The 12,135-nt window shown below is 38.3% G+C and overlaps 1 protein-coding gene across 5 annotated transcripts in view; it reads left to right on the forward strand.

The window, feature by feature from the left end:
- LOC127413722 (bone morphogenetic protein receptor type-1A-like) overlaps positions 1 to 12,135 on the forward strand; it is a 42,163-nt gene that overhangs the window by 23,628 nt on the left and 6,400 nt on the right. For 2 of the 5 annotated variants that reach the window (XM_051651097.1, XM_051651098.1), the window contains exon 3: positions 3,542 to 3,809. The exons of the other annotated variants lie outside the window; for them this stretch is intronic. In XM_051651097.1, coding sequence (XP_051507057.1) covers positions 3,740 to 3,809 — 70 coding nt within the window. In that variant the 5' untranslated portion in view covers positions 3,542 to 3,739. The remainder of the gene's footprint in view (positions 1 to 3,541; positions 3,810 to 12,135) is intronic. 5 annotated transcript variants of the gene reach the window in all.

The following is a 12,135-nucleotide window of genomic DNA, read 5'->3' on the forward strand; positions in this document are numbered from 1 at the left end:
AGAATATTGCTTCTGAAGTAATTATATTTACACCACAAATGTCTTTTTTCTCTACGGGCAAATAACATTTTTTTGCTTGGACAAGTGAATGGCCAATTTACTTTTCTGAAGGACAAGCACATGACAGTGCTTAATGTCGAGCTCTGTGGCTGTTTATAAAACAGTCAAATGTCCGATAATGATGTTTGGCCAATTAATTGGTGCATATCTACTCTAAACATCCTCCTGTAGTCTTGCATTGACTTTTTACCCATGCTTTCAATCTTGGAGCTTGGGTGTTACGGTTTTCGCTCCATAATTCCTGATCAACAGAAAAACTGTTCTATTACACAACTTTAAAATGTGACTTTATATACTTGACCAGTACAGTATCTGCACTAAATCTGCATGCACATGGTTGTTTACACATCTTTATCCCCTTGTTTACTAAAGAGGTTTTGGTTGTGAGGGCTTCCTGGTAAGCTGTAGGGCATCTTATCTTTCTCCTCTACAGCAGCCCTCAAGTTTCCTTGGATGTACTTCATCCTGCTGCTTGTGTACCTTTTAACCTAGTAGACACACTCAGCCATTGCCTCTAGTCTCTGTGTAGGTGCCTGCACAGCTATCTTATCCCACTGCCTTACGGAGGCTAGCTTTGTTCCCTTGTTATCCAGTCAGGGATGTGTTAAAGTGGGGCACAGGTCGGGGCTCTTTGTCCCCCTTGGGCAAATCAGAAGTGACAGACACCGGCCAACTCTGCCACTAATTTGCCCCCCCTTTTGCTCAGGTCCACTAATTGCAGAGAGATGCACAGACCCACAAGTGAACAGACACATCGCGTTATTAACGCTGGAAAAGTCCAACGTAATTGCTGGAACATCCTTCATCAATTTATTTGGGCATGTTTCAGCATTGAACAGTAGTGCCGGCCTGATGGGTTGAGGGGTCAAGCCCAGAAAAAACTTGGGGGCGGTGATGTTTGGTGCTGCAAAAAAAGATTTACAGTATTGATGAGTCAATTACAGAGTCTGTGCATTTTTCTGTATTAGGAGATCTTTCCTATAGATCTACCGTATTTTCCGGAATATAAGAATTTATGCATAACTGATCTCGTCCAGTCAAACACGCTGCACAATAAAACACATAAGCTTACACACAAACAGATGAAAACATCGATAATAGAGATGGTTGTATAGCATGTTAAAGTTCCCTATTCAGAGTATTTTGCCTTTACAAATATTTTATGCAGCCAGTTGAAATATTCTGTCCCATCATGACATTATTGTTCTAACAAAGCCCGCACTGTCAAGAGCAACTCCTCACATGCCCACAAAATGATGTTTCTTCACACTCGTAGTAAAAACATCAAGTCAGTGAGCAGGATAATTAATGCGTAGCAAACAGGTTTTCAGATATTTGAAATGTTCACAGATAGACAGTCGCTAAAGTTAATAAATGAATACAATACAACAGGCATATTGTTTTACTCACAGACTAAAAGCTGTTTATTTTTGCATAGTATAATTACAACAGATTTGTCTTATTTGTCGCATTTTTTTCTTCTTCATGAAACAAACATTATATGAAAAAACTGTTATAGATGATTACTTAAAGCAGATTCTCTTGATTTAAAAACCCTGAAACCACTGTGATATACAGCGTAAATCCTGAGGGAATCTCCATGGAATGTGTCTGACATGCTGCTGAATTGAGGTCGGGTGGCTGCTCCCGGGTCTTAGTGCCAACCATTTGCAACCTCTGTTAGTGCGACTTATATACAGATGTGACTTATCTGTGTTTGTTTCTCTCAACAACGTGGTTTTGACCAGGTGCGACTTGTGTTCAGGTGCGACTTTATTTCCGGAAAATACTTTATTCTCTTGTGCTGAATCTTTGTTGTAAAAGACAACCTCTGCTTTTTTCCTTTCCCCTTAAATCATATTAGTTCAATGTGGCATATTATATATTATCAGTTATCTCTCATAAACAAATGCAAGAATTCAATAAGAATGAATTGCTGCCGGCAAAAGCCCTGTTTATTTGCATGAGCATATGTCTGCACTGTTTATGTCTGTACTGGTTTAGCATCAGTTCATTAAAAAACATCTACGGATCAGGCAATGGTGCAAACACTTTCACAAAATATGTGCTAAACGTAATTTGCCTGATGCAGTTGCGGCATGTGGAAATTCCGCTTGAATACAATATGTCTGGATATACTCCGTTCAGCCACAACGTTAAAACCACCTGCCTAATATCATGCAGGTCCCCCTCGTGCCGCCAAAACAGCTCTGACCTGTTGAGGCATGGACTCCAAGACCTCTGAAGGTGTCCTGTGGTATCAGGCAGCAAGCCGTTAGCAGCAGATCCTTTAAGTTCTGTAAGTTGCGAGGTGGGGCCTCCATGAATCAGACATGTTGGTCCAGCACATCCCATAGATGCTTAATCGGATTGAGATCTGGGGAATTTGGAGGCCAAGTCAACACCTTGAACTCTGTCATGTTCCTCAAACCGTTCCTGAACAATTTTTGCAGTGTGGCAGGGCACATGGCAGAAAATGTGATTCATCAGACCAGGCCACCTTCTTCCAATGCTCCATGGTCCAGTTTTGACGTTCACGTGCCCATTGTAGGCGCTTTCGGCGGTGGACAGGGGTCAGCATGGGCACTCTGACCGGTCTGCGGCTGCGCAGCCCCATACGCAGCAAGCTGCGGTGCACTGTGTTTTCTGACACCTTTCTGTCATGGCTAGCATTACGTTTTTCAGCAATTTGTGCTACAGTAGCTCTTCTGTGGGATCAGACCAAAAGGGCTAGCCTTCACTCCCCATGCGCATTAGTTAGATTTGGGCACCCATGACCCTGTCGCTGGTTGTCCTTCCTTGGACCACTTTTGGTAGATACTAACCACTGCATACCGGAAACACCCCTCAAGACCTGCCGTTTTGGAGATGCTCTGATCCAGTCATCTAGCCATCACAATTTGGTCCTTGTCAAGGTCACTCAGATCCTTACGCTTTCCCATTTTTCCTGCTTCCAACACATGAAATTCAAGAACTGACTGTTCACTTGCTGCCTAATATATCTCACCCCATGACAGGTGCCATTGTAACGATATAATCAATGTTATTCACTTCACCTGTCAGTCGTTTTAATGTTGTGGCTGATTGGTGTATGCCAGGTTATAACGCTCTTCTCTATAATTTGAGTATCTGATGAATTACTGCTGCCATCAGGTTTGTAGTAATTGTGACATATTTTTACATTTGCCTTCAGGTTCTCTTGTATGTGCAGTTCTATCATCCACCATTTTTATACTCATAACAAAAGGTCATGGAAATAGATCATATGAATTCACTTAATACACAAATAGGCTACATTATTGTGAGACCAAGATGAATCTATTTTGAAGTTGTCAACATTCAAGTGAACTTCTATTGTAACTTTAAGCAAAGCAAGTTGAGTAATTGTTGGTCTGGATATTTCTTAAACTTATCTTAAAAGATGCATTGAGACATGGTATGGTCTGCTTATCACATGGTGGTTTCTTTTCTTTTATTGTAGTGCCATGGACCCCGTGAAAAGGACTCTCTGAGTTTGTAGTACCATCATCCTCCTACCTCACCCTCTCCATTCCCCTAATTCTGGTCATCTCTGCAGCCCCTTGAGCCATCATTTTGATTGCTGCTCCTGTGCGTTAGTGGTCACCGGAATTTTAGGAGCAGAAACAGCCTTATCTTCACCCCCAAAGGTTGACTGACAATGGCAAGGCTTTTGTCTTTCTCTGCGGTTTTGGCTGGAGTCTGCATTCTTCTAAGGCTGTGTGTTGGAGGTAAGGGTGTTTTCTGGATCTTTTATTTTCTTGATCCAGTAGCTCCAGAAGCAGAGCAGAGTAACTGTAGGATGTGAGGTCACCTCAGGCTAGGGCTGCTCAAAGATGGCTAAAAATCGTATCCAAGATTATTTTGGTCAATATTGAGATCACGATTATTTAACACGATTACTCATTGACTTTGGAAACATCATGCATTTATTGAACTTATTAAAAAAAAAAAACGTGTCTCTTTATCAGTGGATTTCCTTGAACCTCAAATGTAAACTGCACTGGGTAGGGGAGGAGGCTATTGTCATTTGATAATTATTTTGTTATGTATGGTAGTCAAATAAAGGAGCCTCCCTCACCATCATTTACAGCAGGGGTGCTCATAGTTCTATGGAAAGAGGTATACTTTTTCATCATGTTATTGCAGCAAGATCTATCAGGTACAGTAAAAGCATTATCTCAATACCAAAATTTAAGTAGTCTGTAGTGAAATTTGACTATTCTCAATACCAGCTTCAATACCACAACAAATAATAATACTAACTAAAATGTTTATTATGGAAGAATGGTGTTAAGTTCTTAATTATTCAAGACTAGTAAACAGTCAGTAATAAAATAACAATAAAAAACAGTAAAGAATAGAAATAGGTTAAAAATAATAGAACAAAAAATACAAATTAAGAAACTTCTGTGCTTTTTTAAAAAAGCTTTTAACAGCAGATTCAAGGATACATTCAGAATGAAATGCAACATAAAACTACTACTGGTCTTCACTGGATGATTATAAAACATGAATACTTTTTAAGGCTACTAAAGTTACTCAGTCAAGAGCAGTGAGTGTTTTTTCATTTTCTTGTTATGGTTGTTTGATTATTTTAATAATGACACACTAGATGGCAACAGGTCTTTTAGCTTACATTTACACTTACAAGTCTGACATTTTTATACAAATCCGCTTTTTTCTTCACTGTTTACGTTCACTTTAGACATCACTCTCTGTGTTTACATGAATACCTCACCAAGACGTGCATTTTGGTGGAATTTGAAATGTATTTTACCGTTCAGGTGCGCATTAGCGCATGCATATTCGGAACACGTTCATGTTCAACACACACACATACACCGCCTGTCAATCAAACAGGGCGCAGCTGTCAATCAAACAGGGCGCAACTAGATTGCTAGCAAATTATAAAATTACGTGCTCTGGATTACTTTCAACTGCAGAATATGAACTTGACACAGGCCTAGGCCATCACAAATATAGCCGGTAATTTTTTCGTTATTGACGTTTTAATCCCTCTGCTTGTCTGGTCGGGCAAGTAAAATTCTCTTTCCCTTGCCCCTTCAAAAATCCACTTGTTGCGAACAAGCATTGATGTCGAGCCCTGATTAAATATTATATTCAACATTCTCCGTTAACAAATGTTCTACTGCAGTATAGCTCCTAAAGTAAATGTTCGTTGTTTTAAATTTTATCTTGATTATCTTGTTTTCATAATTGTTGGAAACAAATCGTAATTGAAAATAACATTTGATTAATCGCCCAGCCCTGCCCAGGCAGGCAAATAGCAAAGGCTTTAGTTGTTCTAGCCAGCACTTGGCTTCATAATTTTCTTGAATGTAACAAGGTTACGGCTAAAGCTAAGGTATGCTTTTTGTTTTGAGCCCTGCATTCTTTTTTATACCCTAAATGCGGCTTTCTTTGATGTGATAGGAATCATGCTTAATGTGATGTTTACTGATGTCAAAGCAAATTTGTACCTTTTCTTTAAAAAAAAAAAAAAGGCTTCCAGAATGGTTGCTTGTGACAGAAAAACCTGCTTTGTGAGGGCGAAGCTGACCTACAGTTTCATATTTTAGCGCACGTTTATGTTGGCATACTTTAATTCCGAGCTTTTGTCTTTGTTGACACCACTTTGTGCTGATGGTTTCACTAGATACTGTATCTCTGTGTGTTTACTCATGCCAGGGAGTTCAAAAGACATCTTTCCCATAGTCACTCAGTCTCGAACCATGAGCTTCTCTTGGGCCCCCTACTACAGGAAGCTGTTGAAGTGATTGTTGCCGCTCTCTCTTCCTTTTTAGCACATTAACCATTTCCTATTTGGCATTGCCACAGTTGCTAGAGAGTATGAGATATTCCAAACACTGTGTTGTTCAGAAATACTAGGACTCTTTTGTGCTGTTGATTTTCAGATTTAAATCCCTAATCAAGTGTGGACAGATTGCTGTCCCACACTGACCAAAGTGTTTGTGCAGTTTTTAGTATAATATAATATAATATATATATAAATTATTATTATTTTTTTTTTTTTATTCATCTACCTTATTTGGACTAACAGATGAAAAAGAAAACTTATGCATGTTTATTTGCCTGTTTTTTTTTTTTTTTCTTTGAGAACAAAAAAGGTTAAGCAAATAATGAGGATGGGTAAATCTTTGGGTAAACTAGGCCTATCCCTTACAAGATTCAACTCATACCACTTTGGGTTAACACTAACTGTATTAAAGGCTTTTTCAGTACTGTATTTTACTTGATTCTGAAAAAATATATCACTCATGCTTCTTCAAACGTGCGTCTTTGTGTCAAATTTCTTGTCATATATCACTCCGAGACATCTTACAGGTCACCCTCCACAGTGGCTTGTACATCAGCAAAATTACCCGCCACTGTGCGTGAAAAATCAGCATTTGGCAGGTGATAATTTCACACCTTGTTCACCAGGAGTAGGCTGTACAACAAATTCAGGAGAAAGGAAATCAAAACAGTGTCATTGACTTCAAGCTTTGCAATCACACCCACACTTTCTGCAGGAAAAAGTTTCTAGGAAGTTTTTCAACGATCTTGTGTTGGTGAATGGTGAGACACCTGGCGAGCCACTTAATTTTTTAACAAAGAGCCACCTTTGGCTCACGAGCCATAGGTTTCTGACCCCTGGTTTAGAGAAAGAGAGGAAGTCTTGTTGCATGTCCAGTAGTCAGATTTTTGAACTGCTCCGTTTTCCTTTAGAGTTCATATTATATCAAACATCAGTCTAACGTCCTTGTCGATGTCTTTTTGTACAGTTGCAGCAGAAAAGTAGGAGATGGTTGAAACCAGAGATGTGGCATGAAAGAGAGGGCTTTTGACTTCTCAATGCACTGTTGTTTTTCCCAGTGTTACAGTTGTGTAACAGCTAGTTAAATAGCTCTATAGTACATCTTTTTTACCTTGCTCATCAGATGCAGCCATGAGATGTAATTTCAGGCAGGTGTCTGCACCGCTGAAATTAAATCTTAAAGAACGAAAGAGGTGACATTGGCAACTGAAAGCCTGCAGTTGCCTCCACACTGCAAAGTGCTTGTTTTTTGCAATTGTAGACGTCTACCTGATTTAATAGTGAATGGGGTAAGCACTCCTCCTAGGGGAGAAGAAAGTGCGTGTCCTTTCCCACACTTTCTCTGAGGTACATGAATGTATGTAAAAGCATGAAAATTTACATTAAAAATGGCACAATCATCTTTATTTTTTTCCAATATCATGACTTTATTCTGTTTTACCTGATGTTAGTCCTCATTGCTTCCAAGGGAGGAAAGTTATTACCGACTACCATTTAAAGTGACATGTATGGTGATTGAGCGTTACAAGTGCTTAAAAGGTTACTTCACCCAAAAATTAACATTCTGTCGTCATTTGCTAAGAATAATGTCATATAAAAACCTGTATGACTTTCTTCTGTGGAACACATGAGGGAAATTTTGAAGAATATTTACGCAGTTTTTTTACATCAGTGAAGGTGCATGGGGAGTAGTGAGGCTGTCAGTCCCTAACATTCTGCCTAACATTATACAGATTTTCATTTTTTAGGTAAATTTAGGGCTCTATTTTCGTGAACGCACTACGCGCAACGACCGTGCGCAACATCTTATCAGATTTTCGTGAGAGTGCTAATTCTAATTGCAATTTTTGTGCCAGTGCAAATTGCAAGTGGGTGTAGGTAGAAGTTTGTGCTATTGTGGGCGTATCATATGTAAATAAAGTGGCGCAAAATGCTATTTTCCTGAGAAATAGGTTGTTGTGCTAAGACATTTGAAAACCACTCAACTCGGCACAAAGATTAAACTCAGTTCCTGAATTTGCAGTTTGGAGATTCCACCAGCAGGTTGTAATAAAGTTCACGTCCAAACACTGAAAATATAGTGGAATATTAAATTATGTCCTTGACTTTGAGAGTTGTAGCCATCTTATATAAAACAAAATTTTATGAGATTTGTGTTATCTATAGGTCAAATTTTATTTTTCAATTTTCAATTGAATGTATGATCTAATTTGTAGGCCTAATGGTATTTTCCACCTGTCGTCGTAGAGTGATTTTTAAGTCACTACAAAATGGGCAGATGGAAGAAGTTGGAGATAGTAAAATGTTTTGAATTGGTATGATTTTTTTTTTACCACTTTATTCCGATTAGTTATTTTGATTCTATTTTTGTTTTGTTTGAAGTGTAATTTCATTTTAGAAATATGTTTGGTTGAATTTTTTTCGTGTTTCAGTAAATGTATTTAATTTTTCAAAATCGACTGGTAGAAGTGAAGTGCATGCCGATACAATCACTGTTAATACTAGCCGTGATTTGTGTGTCAGTAGATGAAACTGATTAATAATACTTACATTCTCTGTAATTTAATGGAGCCTACATCCAAATTCTGACACACATTTTCCTTCCGTATAAAAGGAGCGTGTCACTGTCATGGAAATATGCCCGACAATAATCAAGTTTATTTTAAATTTAATTAACTTTTGTGCATTAAATTTAATGCACAAAAGAATGTAATTTTACATTCGAATTCATTGCATACAGTCCATTTACCAATTTCTTATGAATGTGCTGTCTTGGTTTATATTGCTGGTGCTTGAGGAATTGGACTATATATAAAGATGCAGGTGGAATAATAACTGGAGAAAACCTCAGAATTAAATTGCATTTAATCCAGCCCATTTGTGCATTGCGCATACGATTTCGTCAAACCTACTTGCACCTAGACTTAGCGCATGCTTGCACGAAAATACCAAAATTTCATGGCCATGCCCATTGACTTTGCGCTTATGACCTATGGCATACCACTGTGTTTAATGCTAGCACTTTTAAAATAGGGCCCTTAGTCTTTTCAATAAAACAATAAATTGCTGTAAAGGAAAATATTTCCTTTCACTTTCTGTCTCTCTATTTCTGTTAAGCAGAATCTCATTGCATATTGCAGTGTATTTCTTTAAGAGAACAACAGTGTGTATGTGTGTGTGCGTATTAGAGAGATTCATTATGGGGGGATGCTCTGCCAGACCTCAGACTCCACTGTAACTGGCGGCAGAGTTAGTAAGCACATGTGATTATTGAGGCTCTAATGGGCTTCTGTGACACATCATTCATCACCCACAGTCAGTCACAGGCAAAGATATCCTTTAGATGGTCGATACAACTGCTTTTTATTTTGAAGAGCATCAGAGTTTCAAGATGCCAACATGGTAAAAATGCAGTGTGTACTTTCTGTAACTCCCATGGATGGAACAATTTTTCTGCAGTTGCAGTGAAATTGGGGTCTTTCAAATAAATCCAAAGATAATTTTCCTCCAATCTTACAGCCATCACTGAAGCACTGGCCCTGTATGGAGAGAATAAAACAAGCCTGGGTTCCTATTTGAGGCTTTGCCATTTGGTCCTGGTCCAGCCTCCTTATGTGAAATTGCCTCGCTGGCCCTGTGCAGCAGAGTCTGTCGTCATCAAAGGGGACTGTCTCCCTTAGCCAGGGCACAAGGCCACACAACCTTTTACATTTGCTATGCGAGTAGCTCAATTACTGAAATTACTTCATTGAAATCCCCTGCGAGCAGTTGAATGAGATTAAGTCTAGACAGTATAATTCTTTTAAAGAGTTGTCTTTTATATTTTAGTAAAAGTAATATGAGACTGTGTTTGATCCACTTAGTAAGTAAGATATGGAGTCTGTCCTCACCCCGAATGAGAGCACTTGAGAAGCTAAGTGCGTCATTTAGTTTGCGGTCTAGAATTGTTCTAATAGATGGAGCGTATCAACGGCAGGGTCTTGCAGCTTCACAAGCTAACTGAGTTTTATCTGGCCTTTAACTGCCTCACCTCCATCAGCTCTAATTTTCTTAGGGTGTTTCCCCAGTACCCTTGCTTGTGTGCTGATCAACAGTTTTACTAATGTATCCTGTCACGCATTCTGCCTCTGGCTCTTGACTTCCACAATAAAAATTGATCTGTTAGAGACCACCACAGTGTCTATCTCTTCCATCCATTCAAATGCTGCAAGATTAAGCCTTCCTGGACAGAAATTACATGAGATAAACTAGGAAAGTTGTTTTCTTAAACTAAAAATGGTTGTCATTTGCCTTTTAGTTTAGGTTACTTAAACGGCTAAACAGTTCATCCTACATCCCCCCCATACGTAACTACATGCTAAACAAAACCATGCTATTTTGTAACAAATTTGGATGTTTCAATGTTTATTGATTAAAACTCTCTGAATGTGTAAATTTAACTTTGCCTACTGTTATTATATGAACCTGTCAGTAATTTTACCGGTGTAAGTCTTGCAAACCTTATTTCATAACATTGTTCATACATGGTTAAGTACAAATACCACAGTAATGGTTATATGATCAAGACATGAATGAAAGTTATGATGACTACCAGTTCAGTAAGTGAGAATTTAAGTTGGCAACTGCTCTGATCGATTCTGTAAATTAATTTGTTTGCATGATTCAAAAGCGATTTGTAAGTCTTTTTGATCGGTTCATTAAAAGCCCCGGCTCAAGAGTAATTTGTTCATGAATCAGTGAATTTGTTCCTTTTGTGTTTTTTTTTATGTTGCAGCCATTATGGTTACAGTAGTTTTATTTTGTGCAAAAAAATCATATATTGATATATTGGGATACTTTTTTCTCACAATATTGTATCAATACTTTCAGATCCCTTTATCAGTATTTTTATTAATCTATTTGTGTATTCATATCATGTCCAACAGTTCAATAATAAAGAAGCAGTTTGTCTTAAAGCAAACTCTGAGAACAGCATTTATCATAACGTTTACCTGACACTCATGAGAGGCGTGAGAGAGATTGAAACTGTAAGCAGCATAATTAAACCTTTCTCTTGCAGATATGGTGGGTCTCTGTCATGCATTAGGCATAGTTTCAGTCACGGTCCGATTATATATTAATGAATTGCAATTATATTGAATCGTAATATATAGTTCAGTGCATACGTTTACACACCCCTTTCGGAATTTATACAAATATAAGATATAAAAGATTATTTTTGTACTGCTACTTTTTAGTATTGCCCTTTAGAAGCTACATAACAGATATTTACCACAAGACAAAATAATACCAAATCATTACAAAGGACACAGTCATTGATCATCGAGGAAGCAACACATCATATTAACAACCAAGAGGATGTAAACTTTTGAACAGGATAATTTGTCAGTTCAGTTATTATTTTGTCCTTTGGTAATATGTAAACATCTGTCTCATCAGGGCAGTACTAAAGACAATGCTATTTTTATGATCTGTCTCTCTTTTATTAAATGATAAACATCTTGCAGATTCTGCAAAGGGGATGCAAACTAATGCATTCAATTGTATGCATTGTAATGCATAGGCTATCCCCAACAGTTCTGCATTGAACTCATTACATTCAGTTTAAACTGCAAGCTCAGTACTCCGGTAAAATATGATGACTTTTGCTGTGGTGCTGAAGATTCATATCACTAGTGTGATGTGCTTAAACCTGCTGGGAACTGCTGTGTTCAGCATGACCTATTTCTATATATTTTGCCTTCAGGCCACCTATTTTTGTTAGAACTTTAGTGTACTTATTGAGTTGAATGTACCTATTTTATACATTATTAGTGTGTGTGTATATAGTCGCCCATCTGTTGAATTATGAAGTGAATTGAAGAGCTACAAAAAGCTCCTCTATCTTGCCCATTTTTCTGTTTAATCAAGGAATCCTAATAGAATTAGTCCAGGAGGAGAGTCCAGTCTAATTGTGAGATCGGCAGCACAATAAGAGGCTGAGTAAGACAGACTGGTAATGGGATCTGAGGATGGAATGTAGTAATGTAGCTGATAAAGAGAGTGCAGTGTTGCCCTGCCACCCAATCTCTCAAACTGCTGCTTTGTGAGCTGTTTTACCAACAAGTCTGGACTGGAAAGTCTGCAGTGGAGTCATGCTCAAGCATCTCCAGCAATACACACAGAGTGTGGCCTGGAGTGAAGACACTGAGATCAGTGATGACAACTCAAGAGGGGCCATTATTTAAACTGAAATG

Source organism: Myxocyprinus asiaticus, chromosome 23 (assembly GCF_019703515.2).
Source record: "Myxocyprinus asiaticus isolate MX2 ecotype Aquarium Trade chromosome 23, UBuf_Myxa_2, whole genome shotgun sequence".
Taxonomy (NCBI): domain Eukaryota; kingdom Metazoa; phylum Chordata; class Actinopteri; order Cypriniformes; family Catostomidae; genus Myxocyprinus; species Myxocyprinus asiaticus.